Below are 21,013 nucleotides of genomic sequence, written 5' to 3'. Positions count from 1 at the left end.
GTACAGGTTGATCTCAAACTACATAAAAGAAGCAGTCAGTGAAGGCCTGTCTTTCTTTGCTAGAAACTATCATGCTTTGCCAGCTTGTGCAACATAAGCCGCTTGGAATGATATCCCCCTTAAATGGAACAATCATTACGGACATTTGAGGAGCTTTTTTGAGATGGGCCCAATCTCAACTGTGAATGGGCCCGGCCAGACCAGGATGTGCCACAGACCGTCTTCAAACATAATGGACAACCCATAATGAACGGCCCATGATATGTGTAAGACGAAGCCTTCATGATACAGTTCTTCACAGACGACATAAAGCCAGTACCCTGTATACGGCCAGTCTTTCATAGTATCTTTAAGAACAAAGATAAATAATTCACATTAAGCATATAGGTGTAGACCATGAACATATAAATTAATCACCACAGTCCCGTCTACTACTCCAAGATAACCTAGATACAAGTCAATCTGCCAAATACAAACTACATCGTCATCATGCCAGGAACACCAGGCCCATCACGATCCGGACGAACTCCATCTCGCTCCCCCTCAGGATCCCCCGCCCAACGCGGAGGAAACATGTCATCGCCATCCCGATCCTCTCGCAGTTCAGCCTCGCCCTCACCCTCGCCAGGCCGAGGCCGAGGCAGCGGTTTCTTTTCAGCTCCGCACCGCGAGGTAGGCTGGGGGTTTGGTGCTCCGCAAGCGTCTCCCCAAAATCGCGGCGGCTCGCCGATGGCTAATATCTATAGGCTGGACGGGAATAACCCTCCGACTCAGATATCGGGACGGGGTCGCGGGGCCGGTGCCTCGGCTGCGTCGCCACGGTATAGTTCGAGTCCTGCACAGTCGGCATCGACACCGGCATCGTCGCCAGGATCTCAGCATGGTAGGAGCCCTGAAGGGCCACCCCGTGGACCTTGGGAGTTTGCCCCGGATATTGGACTGGTGCGGGATCCCAGGTACTACGGCAATTCCTATGAGCCGGTCCGTATGACGGCGAGGGAACGGGGGCGCGGACTAGGGCGTTCTTATGGACGTGTGCCAACCAGTAGTCCTTCTTCACCGACTAGTAGCTCTTCGGTACCTTCGCCGCGGACTCCCCCTGGCCAGATGGCGAAGCGGCCTCGTGAGGGCTCGACTCCGCCGTCGGGTGCAGGGCCGTCGAGGGGGAAGAAGCGGTGATTGTTTATTCGTTTCGTTCTAGTTCAGTAATACATTAATAAAGATTATTGTCATACTTTGAATTATACTTATAGCAGTCTTCCATTTAACTAGATCAGTTGCCGTAGTAGTCTGCCGTCTATTACAGCTAGATATTATATTGACTCCGTATTAATTTATATCAAGTGAGTCCAGCCTAGCAAGCATCCCCAACAGTGACGACCTCAGATTTCCGCCCATCACCAACACCCCCAACAGCCTCGACCAGCACCTTCTTAAGAGTAGCGCCAAGTCGAATCTCCGTCTCAAACCCATTTCTAGGAACAGTTTCCACCACCCGGAAACCACCCGATTCCTGGCCCGCCATAACCCTCCACGACTGCACATCCGTCGCTCCATTCCAACTCACATACACAACCGTCTTCCCTTTCCCTTTCCCTTTCTCAACACACGCAGCCACATCAGGGACACTCCTGGGCCGCCCAATCCAAGGGAATCTGTATCCCCGGTAGGACTGCATAGCCTCATCAAACCCAAACCGAGCCCTCATAACCAACGCGCCCTCCTCGTCATATTCCTCCACCTTTGGAGTCGCCCCATGCTGAAGCAAGACATGTCCGTTGCTTAGAGTCTGGTAACTCCCCTGGGAATGCGCGAAGACGGGCTCCTCTGCGTCCCAGAACCTCTGCACAGCGGATGCCGTGTGCTGCGTTAGATCGAGCGAAAGGATCAGCCCCGTGGTGAGCTCGGTGTCGCTGGTGAAATCTGCGTTTGCGTTGTTGTGGAGCTGGAGTGTGATCTTTTTGTCTGTTTGGGACGTGAAGCGCGCGTCGTGCTGGTAGCAGAAATTGCTTCCGGGGCTGAGTGTGAAGGAGCCGCCTTTTTGGCCCTGAGTGGGTTGATGTTATTTAGTATGTAAGTTAATGATGGGATCATGGGTGTCTTACGTGTAAATGCCAAGTTACGGTGCCGTTCTTGTCGATGAAGAAGAGGCTGCACATGAACCGCGAGGAGACGAGGTATGAGTCTCCGTATTTCGCTATGGAGTTCAGATGCGGATATTCGAATGGTTCAGTCTTGTTCCGGCCTGCGTCATTAAGAGGCAGGACGATATCTGAGAGTGGAATCTCGGAGAGATGCTCGACTGTGCTCCAGCGGAAAAGCACCTTGTTTGTCTTGATATCGATCTCGTAGAATAGACCATCCTGCACGAAGCCGTCTTTTGGGCCGCCGATCGAGCTCAGGTCCATCTGTGTGATATTTACGGCTGTAACAAGTATGGTGCCTTCATCGGTGATTTGACTCTCGTGGATGTCGATATAAGACTCGAATGTCTGGGGGTCAGCAACGGTTGAGAACTTCTGATCCTCCCCGGGCAGGGTAACACGATATATCTCATCGTAGGAACTATTCACGATGCTGATACCGCCGAAACCAAAGCCACTGAATAGATATCCATTCCAGTAGGCAAGGACTGGTTCACCGTCTAGCATTTGGGGCTGGTATGCGGAAATGTTCATCTGCGGCCCCTGCCAGACGAGTTGCCCATCATCGGCGTATATTGTGGGATGCCCTGTTTCACGTAGGATATCATGCGGCGAGATGAAGAGGTAGCCAAGATCCGTTTTTCCATACTTGGTGACATTCATATACGGCGCTTGGAGGGGGGTGCTTTTGAATGACTGCAGAGGCCATTTGGGCTGGCTGTCTGGCTCTGCAGCAGCACCAAGACATCTGGAAAGAGCAGTGAAGATGGCAGTGTGGAATAGGATGCAAGGCTTCATATTGAGGTATACTCCGTACTAAAGTAGATCCAAGGTAGGATAATGGCGTTTACTTTGTCTTGGATCCGGGAAGAGATCCTCTTATACTTGAAGCCCTACGTTTCTGTCTCCAAACTACACTGCAAACCAAGTTCACCATTCGATGATACCGCGGGCTAATTCCGCGAGACTCCAAATACAGGTACTCCATGAGCCAATGGCAAACCTAAAATCACCCGTTGGAGTAAACACCGCTCAGATCGTGGTTGCTAGCCGTGTAGAATGCCGAGCTGCTGATAAGTTGCCAGGTAACTCCAGGACGGAAAGGACTGCCTTGTGAGGGGAGATACTGGTCTATCGGCAATTCACGACCTACTAGAGCCGATGTTGAAGTATACCTGTCCACCGGCCCAAACCCTGGGGGGGTGTATTCCCCGCACTTTAACTGAAAAGGCCCTAGCCTTTTAGAGTATACTATCACAGTACGGGGATATATGAGAGCTCTAATGGGTGCGGTGAGTACAACCTTGTTATGCTTGTCACTGGTAGGCTCGGAATTTCTCACCCCGAGCGCTGCTTCCGAAGCATGGCTAGTCATTAACTGTTTGGTACGAGCGACCCGGAGATGTTTTGAATAAGATGTCAGAATTAAGACTGTATCGAGCTTGGAGCGAGATCTCGCCTTGTGAGGGTCCGATTTGGTCGTCTCGAGTTGAGGCGTTCTCTATATAAGCCTACCCTTAACCCTACCCAGGAAGGTAGTTCCCCTTGTGTCTGATCTTTACGAGTCTATAGTGCCCAATGGATACCGCGTTGCGAATAAAACAGAATAGTTTCTGCTTGCAGGAACCCCAGCTCGCTATCAGATGGAAACCGGTATTCTGTTTACTTTGGTGTAGATCCTTGTATTCTCTATACACGCAACAGGTATCTAATAATACTAGGAGTATTTCCAGACAAACGCACTCATTTCAGAGCCGCCCAAGCCTGGAACAACCCCGCAGCCGCTATAATCACCCCGTCAATCGTAAGGCCCCTCCACAGGTACCAGCCCGAGACAGTCCAAGCCATGACCGAAAGCACAGACGCCATGGCCTGCCCCAGAGGTTCCTCTAGAAGACTCGGGTTCTGCGCCCAGTGGAAATTCAGCAGGCCTGGCTGCGTTAGTAGCCTACCTGGCCTAGGCTGTGCTGTGTTTGGTGCAGACGGTACTTACCAGCTAGGATGAGGTACCCGCTGCCCTGGTACCACCCGCTCATGCTGAATGTGTATGCGGCATTTGGGAGGGCTTGGAATTCGCGCGCGCGTTGGAATTTCCTTCCGGATGCCTGTGGTCGGTTAGTTTACCGCTAATTGTCTGGCAGGGTTCTGGGGCAGTGGCCGACCGCGTGTAAGAGGGATACGATCAGGGAGCCGTAGCCGGCAACCTTGAGGAGAGTAGGGTCTGGCATTGTAGTCGAGTTGTTCTGGTTCTAAATCAGAAATGAAAAATAATGAAGTCGTAAATTCAAGCTTCAAATCAACCTCGGTCCAGCCTCGACACATGAAGAGGTCCATCACTTAATAATAAGCTTATTCACTTAGTTAGTTAGTTATGGTTAGCGTGTTGGTATAAATATAATTCTAGCTGGCTTTCTATCCCCGACCGGCTTCGCATAACATTCGCATTCACAGTCGCAGCATATCGACGGTGACTGGCCAAGCAGCATCGTGTCCTGGCCTATAGAACGTCGCCGTAAGCAACTCCTTCGGATGTGATCGGAATCATAATTTCTTCTTTGTTCCTCCTTGCATCATCCTTGCACTAGCATCCTCTGATACGCTGGCTCGCGAACCAGAGTTCGGATGTTACACCAACTGCATACGAGGTGATCCGGTGCGATGGATTGGACAGGGTTTAATCCCGGAAGTCCCGGCTGCATTGGCCAGGGTGCGGGGTCAATGAGGCTGTCTATGAAGCTGTGTATCCTACATCCAAATCATCAGTCCTTCTATCGCACTACGGCTCAATATATGTATCCTTAGATTTCCGATGCAAACAGTCCTAGATTTAGACAATTCTGAAGTATTAAATACAAATAGGGCGAAGTTATCAGTACAGATGTTAGTCCATGTTTAGGCATCTTCATAATAACCCTCGTAGCGATTAAGTAGAGACACGATAGGGCAGAATAGCAGCACTGCACCCGCAAGAACAGTGCTCCCCCACCCATAGCCAAGAGTGCCGTACAAAGCCGGGATGGTGGATGGCAGCACAGTGCCAAGTACACTTCGCAGAACAGTGCAGACTGCAATTGCGCCGGGGACGTGCGGCCCAAAGTAATCCGTCAGGTATTGCTGCAGGGATACGACGACCCCGGACGCTCCGATCATGGTCAGGTTGGCGCCTAGGAGAGGTACGACCCAGTGCATATGGGCCTGTGCGGACCATCCGTAGGCCAGGACTCCAGAGGCGACGAGGAGGACTTCGAATGATATCATGGCGAGGCGGTCCTGGGGTTTGCTCATGCCCCTTTTGAGAGTGCGTTTCTGGAAGACGCGATCGGCCAGTCCGCCGAGAAGGGTGAATCCAAAGACGGCTCCAAGGGTGGGACTGATGTAGGAATATCCAATCTGTGCAGAGTCGAACCCGTACTTGTCGCCGAATAGAACAGGCAGGTCGGACATGAGGATGTAGAAGACGACGTATGCCATGCTCATCATCAAGGCAGAGAGGATGACCACGGGGGACAACGTCGCGAGCTTAACGGGGCGGGCAAAGGCTGTCTTGAATGCGTCCCAGCGAGCAGATTGGGAGCCTTCTGATTTGGCATGCTTTCGAAGGACTGAGGGATCGGAGGTCTCTTGGAGGACGAACATGGCCATGATTGTCTGGACGGAGGCCTAAGTCATATTAGCAGGGGGTATATATCAGCAACGCCGGCGACAGTCAAGTCTCACCACGACAAACATAGCCCAGAATGCAGTCCTCCATCCAAATCGAAGCGTCAGTTCGCCGGCGACAATCGGACCTAAACAGTGTCAATCATATGCAAAATGGACGAGACGATGCCGCCTACCGATTGCACTCCCCTAGAATCCTGGTCAGCAAGGTAAAGGTAAGTAGACTTGAATAGGTTTGTACATACCGACACCGGTGCCAAAGCCCATATCGCTATGATCTTCCCCCGTTTCTCTGCGGCCACCAGATCGGCGATGAATCCGCCTTCCAGGACAATCGGAATGCAGCCCGCCATTCCGGTTATCACTCGGGCGACCAGTAATGTTGTCATATTCGCACTCAGCGCACTCATGGCCAGGGAGGCCATGAACAGCAGGTTCGAGATGTGCATGAGCGGAGCGCGGCCCCAAAGCTCGCTGGCCGGGGACACGACCAGCGGCCCGATGGCCATCCCAATGACATGGACAGAGATGAGGAAAGGAGTGGCGGCGGGATTGGTGGTCTGGAATTCACGGACGATCTGAGTTGCGCCCGGGGTGACGACGCCGGTTCCAACAGCACTGTTCGTGTGGTTTGGTTAGCATGGGGTCTTCTCTCACACAGGTCGCGGCGTACTCGTTGAAGACGGCAAAAGACACCACTCCCAGAATCGCCGCCTTTTTGGGAGTCGACCACGAGCGGGGGGTTTTCCTGTGGTCTGTTCGTTGGCCCTCCAGCAGACTCTGCGTCTCGGTGGCCTCGGGCGTGAAAGTCATGGTGGCGGTGGGATGCGGATGCTGCGCAGAGAAAAGGCCATGCCAGAGATTTATGATTTCTGGGCCCGAAGGAAATGGGCTGAAGATCAATAGTCAGAAGATCCTCTGCGAACATCATCAAGCCACCAAAGAAGCAAGGGCCGCCATGAATCCTTGCCGAGCGAGTCTCTCGTCCACGCAACTGGAGATGTCAGCCACCGCCATGTCGCACAACAGATCCGATCAGCCCGGAAGGAGAGACGGCCATTGCCACCGCGTAGCACAGCAAAGAGGGAAAAGCCTTCGACTGGAGGACAAAAAGCAAGCACAATCCAAATCCACCCAGCCGTGGGGATCGACGCAGCCAATCGACCGGGCGACAGTCGGTGGAGCAGCCAGACATGTTCGTTCCGCTGCACAAATCAACGAGACGGGATCGACGCATCTGGAGCGCGATGACCACGCTATTTCCAGAAGCAGGCACCTGCAGACGCTGGCATTGGGGCTGGCACCGGGGCTGGGACTCCGGGACATGCTGTTCTGGCGCAGAGTCGCCCTTCCGCATGCATCCACCCCCGAAAGATACACTGGTCGAATTTCCTTCATCGACTCATTCGTTCACCTTTACCCACTGCGTATAAGACATTAATCTGCTAAAGGTCTCACCCTAATACTGCGGATAATCCCGCACCAGATCATGCCTGCTGTCCACAAGGGATGGTTCTCCCCTGAGACAATCCTTACACGAGGGACAGCTGCCCACGCCGCGATTGAACGGGCTCTCCAAGTCTGAAGCCATCGGTCGCGAATACTGAGTCTCTTACCTGGAAATTGGGATCCATGATCTTGACTCTTGACGCTTTTTTACCATGAAGCCTGCCGGAAGGCTACTTTCGCTGACTACCGTCTACAATGCAAACCCATTCCCTGGGATTGAGACATGGAGAGCCTAAATTCGCCTTAAGTGGTTAAGATTATGATACTCATTTGCTGTTGTTCTCTGACTCACTGCAATTGGCCACAAAAGCAGGTCCTCAACCTGCTAGCTGGCCATTCCGATGTTACTATGCGCTGCAGTTGGAATGCCACCGGACGATCAGTGGCGTGCTTGGTAGAAATTCCATTCCACCGGATATCGACCAGCAGAAGTTTCATCGCCAGTGTGCATGGATTCTACGAACAGGCCGTGCGATACTTTCACCCGTCTGGCTTGAATTGGCGTGAGTATACTTCTTCCAGCAAAAAGCCCTGTACCCCCTATAACTTAAAATGCCAGCCTCTAGCTTAATAATCTGTGTAACCCATCCTTGCCCAAACATTTAAGCTCTGGCATTCCCCATGCGCAGTGTGCACCTTTGTTTGCGTCTGTGGACTATAGGAATGGGTCCTGATGCACTGATTCCTTCGTGCTGTACCTGCTTGTTGCCATGTGTATCGTAGAATGCAAGTGAACTCGCGTCACACAGCATCTGGGTATTCCGTATGATGTAAAGCGAGTTCTTAAGGAATATATGTCTGTTGTAGAACGCTGCTACTACTATATGTGGCTTGGGTATCATGCTAATATCAGCCTCGGATATAACCCTGATACGTATGACATCGTATTAACTAACTACTAACCATTAGCTACATACCGTAGACTAGTGCCCGAGCTTAGGTTCGCGGTAGAGTCTCTGACCCGCAACTAATCATGCTTGTTATATTTGGATAGAAAGTTATTTAACCAACTTAGTTGTTTGTGCATGCTTACCTAATCTTATGCAATCTGCCCATCTCCATCGCATCCCATCCCATCCCAATATTCCATCTTCATATACTCGATTGACGCCTCTCAACATGGCCAGCTCACCGCACGTATGCTCAGTGTGCCGCAAATCCTTCTCAACCAACAGCCATCTCCGGCGCCATGAATCCAGTCGTCGTACAGTCCCCAACTCTCCAATCGAGTAGCACTAACACATTAAGTAGACACTCAACCTGCCGTACGTTGCCACTTCTGCGGCAGAGTATTTACGAGAAAGTATGTTTCGTTAGTATTTGAAAGTAGGCCTGCTAATTTCGTATAGAGACGTCCTCCACCGACACTACAGAACCTGTCCAAAAGCCAGAAACGAAGACATACCCGGCCGAAAGCCAGCCGGTCGAATGCGCAAGGCGTGTGATCGTTGTGCTACACTCCGGGTCGGCTGTAATGAGAAGACGCCATGCTCTGTATGCCAGGAGGCCGGTGTATGCTGTACTTACCAACGTTTAAAGGCGCATACTGGAGTCGACGCAGAGAATGACTCCGACAAAGCTAGTGCGATGCCCCTGCTAGAGAGCTTCTCCGCTCCAGATATTCGCTCTGCGCGCAATGTAGACCGTCTTATTGCCAAGTTCACGGCGTCGGAATCGCGAGGCAGAGGCAGCATCTTGGATCCCGCCCTCCCGAGCTTCGAACTTAATGGCCCTGAGCTTGCGGCTGGGAATGAGTGGGATGCGCTGCTTAGTAGCTTTTGGGGTATTCCCCAAGAGAGGTCATTGTCTATTGGGGAGGTCTCGAATATTGACCCGGAGATGTACCTGATCGCGTCTAGGCGGCTCGTCGAATACCTCGCGGGGGTAGATTCTACGCAGCATGGGTTCGACATGGGCCAGCTACATACGTTCTTTGCTGTAGAAAATGTTCAGCAATGCGTCGCTGCGTACTTTCAAAATGTCCACCCCCGGGCTCCGATCGTCTATCTGCCCGGTCTCGATCTGGAACTCGCTTCCATACCGTTGCTTCTGCCGATGGTGTTACTGGGAGCTGTGTGTGGACAGTCAGACGAGCTGGCAAGCCTTGCAGCAGCGTTCTGTGATATCGGAGAAGAATCCGTCTTTGAGAGTGAGATCTTTCAAGACATGGTGTATAGCCCGCAGCAGGCTGGGTATGCACACGACAACATCTCCGACGCAGGGATCCAGTGCATCCAGGGCGCGCTGTGCATGATTCTTATTCAAAAGTCGACCCCTGATTTGCGGACCCAGCGGCGGATTCGAGTCCAGCGGTTTCCGGCTTTGATATCGGCTGTGCGGGCGTCGTGCCTGACTAGAGCTCGGCATCGGGAGGTTACAGGTGGTGGGCTGGGTTGGGATACGTTTATCCGAGAGGAAGTATGCTGTCGGTGAGTATCCAGATAGTATGGAGGATGGTATATTAACTTTGTCGAGGGTTATGAGTTTTATCTGTGTGCTGGACAACTACTTCGTCATGTTCTGCAACCAACCTCCATGCCTCCAGCCCATGGAACTGTCCTTCCAACTCCCGATTGAGTCGAGAACGGTTGATATAATGAGTGACTCGAGCATTCGAGGTCTAGAAGTATTGAAAGATCTCCGGCAGCCTCCTGTTCTCAACGAGCTCACCCAGCGCATGTTCAGCAATAAATGGCAGGACGACCCAACTCTAATGTCGAACCTTGGAGTCTTTGACATGTATATCCTCGCCTGTGGTACGCCCTCTGTATCTAAGACTAAGAGTTCATAAACTGACAGGGACAGCATTCCACCCAATCGTGTTCAGCTACCAATCTAGTCCCGCCTACGCAAACACACTCTCGACTCTTGAAACAGCCCTTAACCGATGGGAGGCCCTTTGGGAAAAACTACGCAGCTCCTATTGGAGCTCTGATGAAATGTCCCGCGCGGACATTATGATGTTTGCACCTGAGATTGTCTCCCTTGCCAAGGCGTACTTGCATATACCTATATCCAAGCGCGGCGGTATCGCAAGGGACTTTGCGCTCGATCTACGGCGGATACTAAAAGGAGCAGGGAAGCCATTGTAGCAGGGCACTTTGTTTAGTTACAGGGAGGATCTAACCCTCGATACGCGGTAGTAGCCAGTATTCGCAGGCTTCTGTCAATTTCTGTCCAAGAGATACGGCCGTCCAGGCACAGCTGTATCGCCAGATTCATTATGCGCACGATGCCACTAAGAAGATTTACGGTAGTGCAGCCTTGTCAGATTTCGGATCAGATTGACAGCCTCGTTTGGCCTTTTCTAGTTGTAACGCGACCTCATTTGCAGCAGCGACCTTTGCGTTGCTGAATACCCGTTCAGCAGCAACACTTAATACAGTCCAAAGGAATACCCCCAGCCTATTTAAGCTGCCCAAGATTTTGGAATCACATTATTTCCGGCCGTGTAGAGCGGGTTCACATCTCTTCCACCTGCCACGTCAACCCAGCCGGCTGCAGGTAAGATTTATACCAAGACTGGATATTAGCCAGTCAGGCCTGGGCCAGCCGCAGGGATCTAAGAATACCCTTGTCAATTGGCTGCAGATATATAATACGATGTACTATCACCTCGCCGCTGACTCGCTCAACGAGCAAATGGCTGCAGTAGAACTTCTCTTAATAGCCTCTGCTCAAACAACATGGTCCAAACACTAAGGCTTCCAAGGCTACCTCGTTCCGGCTTGGGAATGCAGCAACTGCTGGGTTGGTCCCTTGCAGGCTTTTCCGTAGCATTAGTTGCAGCTACCTCCCCCTTTCTAACCCTCCACGAAAAGAACGAAAAGCATATCCAGCCGCAAAGTCTCCTCAAGACAACCACACCCAAAGCGCCATATAACACTAGAATCACCCAACCAGGGCCATTCGCCATCGTCGTCCCCCACCCGAGCACAATCGCTAAGGCTAGCATAAACAGTGCATGCACGTACGTCCATAATCGAGCAAAGAGCATGTGTCCGCAGGACTCGGTATCTTGACCCAATTGCCACAGTGATCCGTCAATGCCAGCTGGAAAAGGGTGTCCATCGGCGTCGAGAGTTTCTATGGTCGGTAGCCTGAAAATGGTGGCTCCGCACACGGTAAAATCTGAAGGATCCGATGCACCGCGTGGCTGTGGATGAGATGAAGTCTCTGCGTCCGTTGTCGAAGGAGGGCGCGAAGAGGCAGAGCCGGTGCTGCTGGATGGTTCTGAAACAGTGGTTGCTTCCACTGCGTCCCCCGACGCATCAGCCGGCCCAGATACTTCCATTTGAGTTTCGCCTTCTACGCCTTTGACTTGGTCTCGATAATCTGCCATGATATTAGCTCTTGTCGCCGCGTTTGTGGCATTGCGGTGACCAACCGTATATGCTCTCCGCTGCAGCGAAGAAGGGAAGTACCAGCAGCACAAGGGACACAATCTGACCATAGCCCATCGTGTCACGGTTTCCAGACATGGTGCTCGAGTCAGCTCTCGTCGAAAATACATCGGTGATCCCGTAAATGTTCCCAGAGAGAAGCCACAGTACCCTCCACGTAAAGCTGTCCTGACACTCGTAGAACGCCCAGGTTTCCGCAAGTGTAAAAGCCTTGAACTTTTGCTTCCTCAAGCCTATCTTCTTGCCAGCAGCCTGTCGAGCCTTATATCGCAGCCACACTCTCCGGACTCTCTGTTTTTGGGAACGCGTCGTATACTTAGGAACGAGGTGGCGGTGGCTTTGATCTTTTATTTCAGCAATACCGCCGATGGAATCTGAGCTCGCACTGGCGGCAGTGGGATTGGCATCGCGACGGGGCTTCGAGTACAAGAGTCGAATGACATCGTAAGTAGTATATATGATGAAATACAACACCATAAGCCGCATTGCAATGAAAGCCCAGTTGGAATAGAGGTAGTACCAGCCCAATCCAAAGTCCTTGACAGCGCAGCGAAAGTAGACATGCTCATAAGACTGCCAGCTCTGTGAGAGCTGCAGCACCAGGAGTGTAACAAGGATTGCCGCCGCCACCATCATCAAAAGGCACCTCAATAGCTTGGTGACATGGTGGTCTTCGATTCTTCGGATCAGCAGGGGTATCAGTGCAAGGTGGACAGTTGATGCCAGACATCCTAACGCCACAACAACGTTCACAGAGTAGAGTGTGATGTCGCTATATCTCGCAAAGGCTGCAACCAAAATGGCTATTTCCGAGGCGAGGACCTGGTCGCTAACGGAGATCATGAAGGACTGAAACGCTTCGAGGCGCTCTTGGCTTGCTTCACCCCTTTCGATGCCTGTTCTCTTTGACAGCCGTAAGACTCTCTCAGATGCATTTAGCATGATGCGCAAAGCCCGGCAGATAAGCTCGTCTATTTCATTCGTGAGTTCTTCTGGAACAGAATAGGTGACAAATGGAGCAATCGTTGTGACCAGCGCCATTACTGCAGTGAAAGTAAAGCTTGCAATAGCCTAGACGAGAAATTAGAGACAAACCGTCCCCGACTACCGTAGGGGAAGCTTACCCCTGCACCGACAATATCCGCATCATACTCCACGTTGCCGTCATACACCTGCTTGTATTGCCAAATCGACGAGCAATTAATTTGCATGTTGGCTAATATGAGAGAGAGGTTTTGGATAAGGTCACAGAAGCAAAGGAAAGGCGAGGATGAGGGTAAATAGGGGGGTAAAGACGACCTTTTTGAATGGCAAGGCTGGCAGAGCCTTGCAGCGCACATCGCTGGCAATCAAGGCTACAAATGAGATTCAATCACCCGGCCTGGTCTATAAATAGCATCACTGCAGTCACATACCTGTCTAGTTAGTTAGTTAATGAACAGGGTGTGTTTACATAAGTGTATCGCTGAACGAGAAAGGTCTGTATAGCGAGGCTGCGAATACCCAGAAGTGCAGTCAAGAAACTGCCGTGCCATTACCTATGACCCTTGCCAGTCCACGGAAAATGGCATGTTTCTTTTTTCATCAAAGTACAGAGATATCGGCTCGGCTATTATATCGAGGAGGTCTTCGTGATGGGCTTATTATATGCCGGAAGGCACAAGACTTGTAATAGCGAAGGTTCTGTGGAGCCAGCGTCTGTGACAGTCACCCTATTTTCTTCCATGTTCTCTATTTTCAGTCCTATCTTGTGGACTGGGCTTGAAACAAAAAATGTTACGCGGTCGTAATATTGCATTTCCATTGTTAATCACACCCATATGTTCTGCAACTGTCTTGGCTATGTCCCTGTGATTCAATCGGTTTTCTGCACAATGCAAGGCCAATATGATGTTAACTTCCTCTCTATATTCAGATCTGGTCGTATATTACTACCAAAATGCTAACGCCGCTGACGCACAAAAGCTTGAACCCAATACAACCCATGCTGCGCGCGTACTGCTCTCCCTTCCCATAAACAACCCTCGATCGAGGCTCAAATGCTTCAGCCCGTTGAAGAAATGGTACGTGAATGGAAGGGAAACACCGAACTTCATCGCCACTTTCGCTGCCGGATGCAGTGAGCCGAATACTGACACAACTGTCGCGGAATCAACTGGTACACCCAGTGATGGGCCTATCAGGTATAGAGTTGCGAATCCGTATAGACTACCGGAAAGGAGAAGGCCTGTTGCCCGGTGCAGGATGGATGCCAGTGACTTGTACTGCCATTTGTAGATTGTCAGGTGTGGAGAGACGGGTCGTTGTAGACGTTGAGCAACGAGGCGGTCATTTTTATTTTGCGGATTAACGGTTTTGATTTGGATAGGGCTGGTATTGCTTCCTGGATTGGTCTCGGTTTGATAGGCTCTGCTGCATTTGGGAGGATGCGGGATTGGTCTGAGGACATGTATTCCATAACGCATACGACGGCACGTCGCTATTATTTCGTTCCCGTCATAGGTTAGCTATTCGCTGGTGTGATAGGGTAAGTTATGACCGACTCACATCGCAGTAGGGCTTGCGACGCGGATATCATAATGGCAGGATATGTCTGACAACGGAACTCAAGTCTCCAGAGTGAACGATCGTAGTGCAACTCAACATGAGACAGCTTTTATTAATACAGCACAGGAAGATAAATACAAGCCTAGTAGAAGGGATTGGCCCATCGCCGGAGAAAACCCGCAATCCGGGGAATACCCACAGGCCCACATCCTGCACAGCAAGTACTGCATATTTACAGGACTTATCACTGAAACAAATGGTGAATATCTAGCAAGTATTATGGTTCCCGGTCATCCACTGCCTTGCTCTTAGACGTGGTATTGGGTTTAATGTGCATATTTCGAATATTATCACCTACTGCGACCGCATTGATCCTATGTAGCAGCAGTCAAGGTGCGAGACACTGGCCGGATCTTCCTTTACCAGTTGAAGCCTCCATAGAGGGAAAAGTGTAACCCCCCACGTGTTAAGACAACAATAGACACGGCTTGATCTTGTTCTGTTTGGCCCAACTGCCATCTCGCGGGCAACAGTGTACGCCACAGTGAGAGGCCGTGGTTGATCACGCAGTATCCCAACCACCCATTGCGAGCCAGTTATTAAGGACCTTCGAGTGCTGGTTCCCCGACAATGAGGAATGCGGCTAACATTACTCTCGTTGTAGTGAGCAAGTTCGTCCTCCGAGCATCGTATCAGCCGTGGCCATACTTAGCTAATAAGAGAAGTAATAAACTATAAACAGGTACTGGAATTAGTATAATATAAGAACCGGATTATAAAATAGTTAGTATTAGTTTGCTAATATATAGTAGCGATATAACTATAAACTATCGAATGCTGATACCAATGGGAATATAGCTCATAATATATAACTTCATAATATATATCTGCGACCTGGTAATCTCTTTACAATATATATAGAGGCAAGCCAGAATGTCGCTCCCGCCCATCGATCATTACTAGGGGCCCCTAGTAAATCTCCGGTATAAATTGACAAAGCAGTGACAGACTGGAAGGTCGAGCGAGGGACTGAAGGCGTAGTTAAAGTAACTGACTGTGAAATTCCGGAGCTCTTTAGACACAGTTATGCGGTTAACAAAAGTGCAGTAGGGACATGGATTAAAGCTGTCCATTTCACTCTCCGCTATACTAATACCAAGATAAATAGAGTTATGGACAAGTTGATTGGAAGGCATTCAATCCATTGCCATCTCTTGTCCATCCACGTAGTCTGTAGACAAGACAGGAACCGCCACATCCACCTGGGCAATTCACGCAGACAACTGCAACAGTTAAGGAACTGACCTGGTATTACATTATCCTCTCCTTCTTAATTCGCAGGACTATTCTGCTCTCCTCCACGATTACCCACCATGTTGTATAGCTGACGTCATGCAGTCTTAGAAAGCATGACATCACAGCAGACACGTCCCTTATAACCTGGCACTTCAATCTACAGTACAGCATCAGAATCCACATGACAGTTCTCAAGACCATGACTCGAATATTCATCACCGGCTCCAGCGACGGCATCGGGCAAGCCGCCGCAAAGCTCCTCGCCGAGCAGGGCCACTCGGTCGTCCTGCACGCCCGCAACGCCGACCGCGCAGCCTCAGCGCACAAGGCCGTCCCCAAAGCCGAAGCCGTACTGGTCGGCGACCTGAGCTCGATCTCCGAGACAAAGAAGCTCGCAGAGGACGCTAACAATCTCACACCGGAGCCCTTCGACACCGTCATCCACAACGCCGGGATCGGATACGGCGGGACCTCCAGCACGGAGACTACCGCTGATAAGATCTCGGCTGTGTTCGCGGTTAATACGCTCGCACCGTATATCCTCACCTGCAAGATGAAGCGGCCGACCGAGAGACTGCTGTATATGAGCTCGGACAGCCACTACGGGGGCGACGAGAGCCTGCGCAACGCGACGCAGTCACACTCGTACGGGAACAGCAAACTGCACGACGTGATGCTGGCGAATGCATTTGCTAGACGGTGGGGGGACGAGATTCAGATTGTCAGCATGCATCCGGGCTGGGTGCGCACGAAGATGGGCGGCAGTATGGCGCCGGGGGGGATGGATAAGCCGGCTAAGGCGCTGGCGGAGTGGGCCGCGGGGCAGGGCATCCTGGCGAAGCTCAGGAGTGGCACGTTCTTCACGACGAGGGGGGAAGAGTCGGCGCATCCGGGGGCTGCGAAGGTGAACAAGCAGGAGGAGCTGTTGGGCATTTGCAGGGAGGTCTCAGGGGTAGATATTCCGTAGACTAGATGGGAGAATGAACAGCTTTGCCAGTCGGCACGCTAGGGCGACTATTAATTAATAGTTTAATCCATTCAAGAAAGATTACAGATACAGATTAGCTATGGTCCGTCCACCGGAAGAGTGGTTGCTGGTCCATCTGATCGACAAGCGTACGGTCTATTGATTTTTAGTGCGCCACATCCGAACAGAGTCAGATCAAGTCAGAATCAAGTCAGAATCAAGTCAGACCTGACCGATCATGTCTGATGATCTGTGATCGCTGATCCATCGGGTCAATAGTTCGAATGGCCTAGGCTTGTGGGAGTTCCGAGCCCTACTCCGGAGTAGACGGCATACTCAGGCATACTCCGTAGGCAGCACAGGTGCAAAAGAAAATGGATATCAAATTGGCATTAATAGTGTCATTAGTCGTTATGGCCACCAGCTGTGCACCTTGCCCACCCCCAGCCCATTCTTGAGGGCCACCTCCGTCAACCACATGTACTGCTCGATGCTCTTCGCGCTGTGATATCCCTCGTTGAACATCGCCCTGATCCGCAGCTTGTCCTGGTACGTCCACACAGCCATGACGATTTCCTCGCCCGAGCACTCGACCGACAGCGAAAAGTCGTCCACCGCAAAGCCGTCATACGAAGACTCCAGCCGCTCATCAATCCTGCCACAGTTGCCGAATATCGGGGCGCTGTGGAATGTCTCGCACGACGAGGACGCACCGGGGAGCGTTTCCGCAAAGACAGGCTCAACGAGTGCCGGCAGGTCCGCGTCCTTGACAACCTCCTGGTACTCGTTCTTCAAAATCTCCGCCGTCTTCCAAAAACTCGTCACCTGGACCGAAACCGGCCACATCGCGTGCTGCGGGGAGAGGGCGTCTCTCTGCCGTGACGGCTCGTCCGTGAAGCGCCGGCGCATGTCCACCAGAATGACCGAATTGTAGTTCCGGGTGAGCTGGAACGGGCCATACTCCTTCGCTGCAAAGGCGACTCCCGCATGGATGACATGCGTCACTGACATTTTGTGCTTCTTCGCCTTTGCGATGATCTCCTTCGTCTCGGCGGGGGTATACTCGAGGTCGCGCCATGACGAGAGCCCTGATTGAGGACCCTCCTGGTCCGGCACCACGCCCACTGTAGGGTAACTGCGCAGCCACCGACGGCGGATATTCCACAGCCGAGCGCGCTGTGCTATTGATGCGGAGGGTAACGATGCCGCTTCTTTAAGGCTGTATGCCAGATCCACTGGCTCGTCTTGCGTATCGATCTCGCCGAGCAGCGTCCTGCTCAGCTCGGTGAGGAAGTCATTGAACAGGATAATCGTCCCCAGCGCATCCATGAGGTGATGAGGCGTCCGCAGGGCGAATGTCATCGAGTCTGGTAAAAAGTGCATCGCCGGCATATCTGTCGCGGGCAGACTGTCGAGCACCTCTGGCGTTATTTCCTCCTCGTCCGGCAGCACCACAAAGGTCTTGTTCAGCCACTTCGTCAGCTGCTCCTCGTCCATTTTCTGGTATATTCGTTTTGAGCCGTGCACGGAGGATGCGAGGGCGGGGTGTCTCTGCTGCAGATTAACCCATGCAGCGCGGGCATGGTCGGGTTGGATATCGGCCTGGGGATCGACTCGCAGGCGCGCGGTGACGGTGAGATCGAGATGCCGCCGGCCGTTCCGGGAATTCTGGGCTCCGTTCCAGTAGTAAAAGTCTTCTATTGCGTCGGTATTTCTGTCGAAGGTTGTTGCGTCTTTTGAGCGCCATCGCACGGCGTCTTTGGACTGCAAGAGCACGCGGGCTGAACGGAGCGAAGTGGCCATTATCACCACCAAAGCAAGTAGAAGGATGATTTTGCAGGGAGTCAAGGAACAGGGGTCCGCTAAATAATATTAAGTACTGCGATCGGAAAAGCAAACCAGGGACGGCCTCGTTCGCAGCCCAGTCCAGCCGGCGATCAGCGGGGCGACGGGCGATGTATTCCAAATCTCTACTCAGTCACACCACTCAAGTCTGACAGTTCGAGCCATTAATATTAGTTTCACGGGCCGGGCCTCACGAGTCATGGCGTGTCTAGTGCCTATAATTTATATAGGCTGCTCGCGAATCCGCGGTCAAGCACTGCTAGCTGGTTTGTGGCTGGAATTGGGTCGTGTAGCACGAACTCGTCAACACAAATTTCGAACCAAGTGCGAAAGTGGGTTTATCGTCGATCGATTTGTGCCAATTTATGCCAATTCCTCCGTATCAGATCCTGGTTGTTCGCTTCATGCCGGCACACTCGTCCAGTAACATGGCTTGTCTGTTCAGGATCCTACTCCTATATCTCTTCCATATCCTATGCCACTCCTAATACTGACCCCAATACTGCTCCAGTATCAGCCTGTGTAGCTGAATCACAATTCACAATGCGTCATGGTGGGTCCACACCAGACGGTACAATATGAACCGAGATAAGAGTGATAGAATTAGACCGTCGACCATGCAGGGACTTGGTTCTCTCGCGATGCCTCAGGTTCCTGAATCCTGGGTCGTAGACACTAAATAGGTAATATATCAAATCAAATAAGCCAGCCAAAATAAGCCACCGAAGCTTGACATGCTTAATTCGCCACGGCCTGTCGGAGGATACAGCGTGGAGCTGCGGATCCCTGGTTGTCTCCCTTTAGCCTTTTTGCCTGTCGCTCTGGTCTGTCTGATATGTCGTGTGCATGTCGTAGCCCCTTCACTGCTGCAGTCCTTTCTCTGCTTAATTCTCTTTCTCTGCTGACTTCTCTGCGAGACTGCTGCGACATGGCTAATCCAGATGCCGGCAAGGACGCTACGCAGCTCGTCTCTGAGGAAGAGGCCCTCGCTCGTGCGAGAAGCAGCCCTGGCGAGGCGCTGCCTCTGCGCGTTGTTTTCGCTCCAGGCGACCGCGACAACCCGCGGTGCTGGGGGTTCTGGCGCAAGTGGTGGATTACCTGCTTCGTGAGCATGCTCAACGTCGTCACGTACGTCGCCCTTAAGGACATTGATATGCATATTCTGACTGTATATACTGACTGTACAGAACCTGGTGCGCCGGTGGCTTTTCGTCTGGCGCCCCCGAGATTGCAGAGCATTTCAACGTCTCGACCGAAGTGACCACGCTGTGTCTGTCCATGTACGTGCTGGGATACGCTGTCGGGCCTGTGCTGCTGGCTCCCCTGTCCGAATACTACGGCCGCCAGCCTGTATATCTGATTTCGTGGTTCCTCGTCTGTCTGTTCCAGCTGCCACTCGCCCTGGCGCCCAATATCGGCACCATGATCATCTGTCGACTGCTGGCAGGGCTAGCAGGTGGCGCACCCTTGACCAACACCGGAGGCACCGTGAGTGATCTGTGGGAGCGCAATGCCAGCGGACTCCCCATGGCCGTCTACGGACTCAGCAGCACATTTGGGCCCCCGATGGCGCTCGTCGTGACCGGCTATATCGGACTCGACCTGGGATTCCGCTGGATCTTCTGGATCCTCATGATCATCACCGGCTTCTTCTGGGTGCTACTCGCCATCACCGTCCCAGAAACCCGGCACAGCATCATCCTCCAGCGCAAGGCCGCGCGAGCCAGGAAGAAGATGCGCCATGAAGGACTCGCATCGGCCTCGACAACAGCAGACCTGCACGTCTCGCAGCGCCAGAGCCTGCACCAGCTCTTCCGCATCACCCTGTCCCGCCCATTCTACTTCCTCTTCACAGAGCCCATCACCCTCTTCTCAGCCCTGTACAACGGCTTCCTATACGGCCTGGTCTACCTCTTCAACGAAGCCTTCCCGCTCGTCTTCGGCTCCCCCAACGGCCACGGCTTCAACGTCGGCCAGCAAGGCCTCGCCTTCCTCGGTCTCGCCATCGGGCCTCTCCTCGCCTTCTCCCTCTCCCCCCTCCAAGAGCGATACTACCTCCGCCGCGTCGCCCAAAACAACGGAAAATCCGTCCCAGAAGCACGCATGTGGATGGCCCGCGCCGGCGCCCTCCTCATCCCAATCAGCCTGTTCTGGTTCGGCTGGACAAGCTACAAATCCGTGCACTGGATCGTGCCCATCGTCGCATCCTCCTTCTTCGGCGCAGGCCTGTACATCGTCATCCTCAGTATCCTGAACTACGTCGTGGACGGGTATCAAACGTACTCAGCCTCCGCGCTGGCGGGGGTGATCCTAATGCGGAATCTCGTCGGCGCCGGGTTCCCGCTCTTCGCGACACAGATGTATACCACGCTAGGCTATGAATGGGCCAGCAGTCTCTTGGGGTTTCTGGCGATTCTCCTCGTGCCGATTCCGTTTGTGTTCTTTTATAAGGGCGAGGCGATTCGGTTGAGGAGTCCGTGGGCCCGTGAGCATTTTGATTCTGAGGAGGATGCGACGCACTGACTTCGGAGTAACTTAACAGTTAGCAGGTAACATATAACACGTGCTGCATATTATTATTTATTATTATTATTATTTATTTCAATGTATAGAGATCGGCACGGCTAACTGGATCGGGAAAT

General features: G+C 52.2%; 9 protein-coding genes across 9 annotated transcripts; 3 read left to right on the top strand and 6 right to left on the bottom strand.

Annotated features, from left to right (window-relative positions):
- Positions 1-1,354: 1,354 nt before the first annotated feature.
- On the bottom strand, positions 1,355-2,942 carry APUU_80056S (arylsulfotransferase family protein; the record flags this gene model as incomplete). Its single annotated transcript, XM_041696294.1, has 2 exons — positions 1,355-2,047; positions 2,106-2,942. 2 exons carry the CDS (start codon positions 2,940-2,942, stop codon positions 1,355-1,357), a joined length of 1,530 nt encoding a protein of 509 aa, XP_041561939.1.
- A 945-nt stretch (positions 2,943-3,887) lies between these two features.
- On the bottom strand, positions 3,888-4,372 carry APUU_80055S (uncharacterized protein; the record flags this gene model as incomplete). Its single annotated transcript, XM_041696293.1, has 3 exons — positions 3,888-4,075; positions 4,138-4,249; positions 4,307-4,372. 3 exons carry the CDS (start codon positions 4,370-4,372, stop codon positions 3,888-3,890), a joined length of 366 nt encoding a protein of 121 aa, XP_041561938.1.
- Positions 4,373-5,036: 664 nt separating this feature from the next.
- On the bottom strand, positions 5,037-6,617 carry APUU_80054S (uncharacterized protein; the record flags this gene model as incomplete). Its single annotated transcript, XM_041696292.1, has 5 exons — positions 5,037-5,804; positions 5,862-5,932; positions 5,981-5,993; positions 6,050-6,422; positions 6,478-6,617. 5 exons carry the CDS (start codon positions 6,615-6,617, stop codon positions 5,037-5,039), a joined length of 1,365 nt encoding a protein of 454 aa, XP_041561937.1.
- Positions 6,618-8,432: 1,815 nt separating this feature from the next.
- APUU_80053A (fungal specific transcription factor domain-containing protein) lies at positions 8,433-10,405 on the top strand (the record flags this gene model as incomplete). The annotated part of the gene is made up of 6 exons (XM_041696291.1): positions 8,433-8,450; positions 8,565-8,616; positions 8,663-8,784; positions 8,853-9,742; positions 9,789-10,069; positions 10,119-10,405. 6 exons carry the CDS (start codon positions 8,433-8,435, stop codon positions 10,403-10,405), a joined length of 1,650 nt encoding a protein of 549 aa, XP_041561936.1.
- A 156-nt stretch (positions 10,406-10,561) lies between these two features.
- APUU_80052S (uncharacterized protein) lies at positions 10,562-11,655 on the bottom strand (the record flags this gene model as incomplete). The annotated part of the gene is made up of 2 exons (XM_041696289.1): positions 10,562-10,664; positions 11,288-11,655. The coding sequence occupies 2 exons, from the start codon at positions 11,653-11,655 to the stop codon at positions 10,562-10,564; spliced, it is 471 nt and encodes a 156-aa protein (XP_041561935.1).
- A 4-nt stretch (positions 11,656-11,659) lies between these two features.
- Positions 11,660-12,927, bottom strand: APUU_80051S (uncharacterized protein; the record flags this gene model as incomplete). The annotated part of the gene is made up of 2 exons (XM_041696288.1): positions 11,660-12,787; positions 12,841-12,927. The coding sequence occupies 2 exons, from the start codon at positions 12,925-12,927 to the stop codon at positions 11,660-11,662; spliced, it is 1,215 nt and encodes a 404-aa protein (XP_041561934.1).
- Positions 12,928-15,740: 2,813 nt separating this feature from the next.
- Positions 15,741-16,526, top strand: APUU_80050A (uncharacterized protein; the record flags this gene model as incomplete). Its single annotated transcript, XM_041696287.1, has 1 exon — positions 15,741-16,526. One exon carries the CDS (start codon positions 15,741-15,743, stop codon positions 16,524-16,526), a length of 786 nt encoding a protein of 261 aa, XP_041561933.1.
- A 411-nt stretch (positions 16,527-16,937) lies between these two features.
- Positions 16,938-18,329, bottom strand: APUU_80049S (uncharacterized protein; the record flags this gene model as incomplete). Its single annotated transcript, XM_041696286.1, has 1 exon — positions 16,938-18,329. The coding sequence occupies one exon, from the start codon at positions 18,327-18,329 to the stop codon at positions 16,938-16,940; it is 1,392 nt and encodes a 463-aa protein (XP_041561932.1).
- Positions 18,330-19,649: 1,320 nt separating this feature from the next.
- APUU_80048A (MFS transporter) lies at positions 19,650-20,894 on the top strand (the record flags this gene model as incomplete). The annotated part of the gene is made up of 1 exon (XM_041696285.1): positions 19,650-20,894. One exon carries the CDS (start codon positions 19,650-19,652, stop codon positions 20,892-20,894), a length of 1,245 nt encoding a protein of 414 aa, XP_041561931.1.
- Positions 20,895-21,013: the final 119 nt, after the last annotated feature.

The sequence above is a fragment of the Aspergillus puulaauensis genome, chromosome 8 (genome assembly GCF_016861865.1).
Source record: "Aspergillus puulaauensis MK2 DNA, chromosome 8, nearly complete sequence".
Lineage (NCBI taxonomy): Eukaryota > Fungi > Ascomycota > Eurotiomycetes > Eurotiales > Aspergillaceae > Aspergillus > Aspergillus puulaauensis.
The sequence above is the reverse complement of the archived record's forward strand: the minus strand, read 5'-3'. Positions and strand labels throughout refer to the sequence as shown.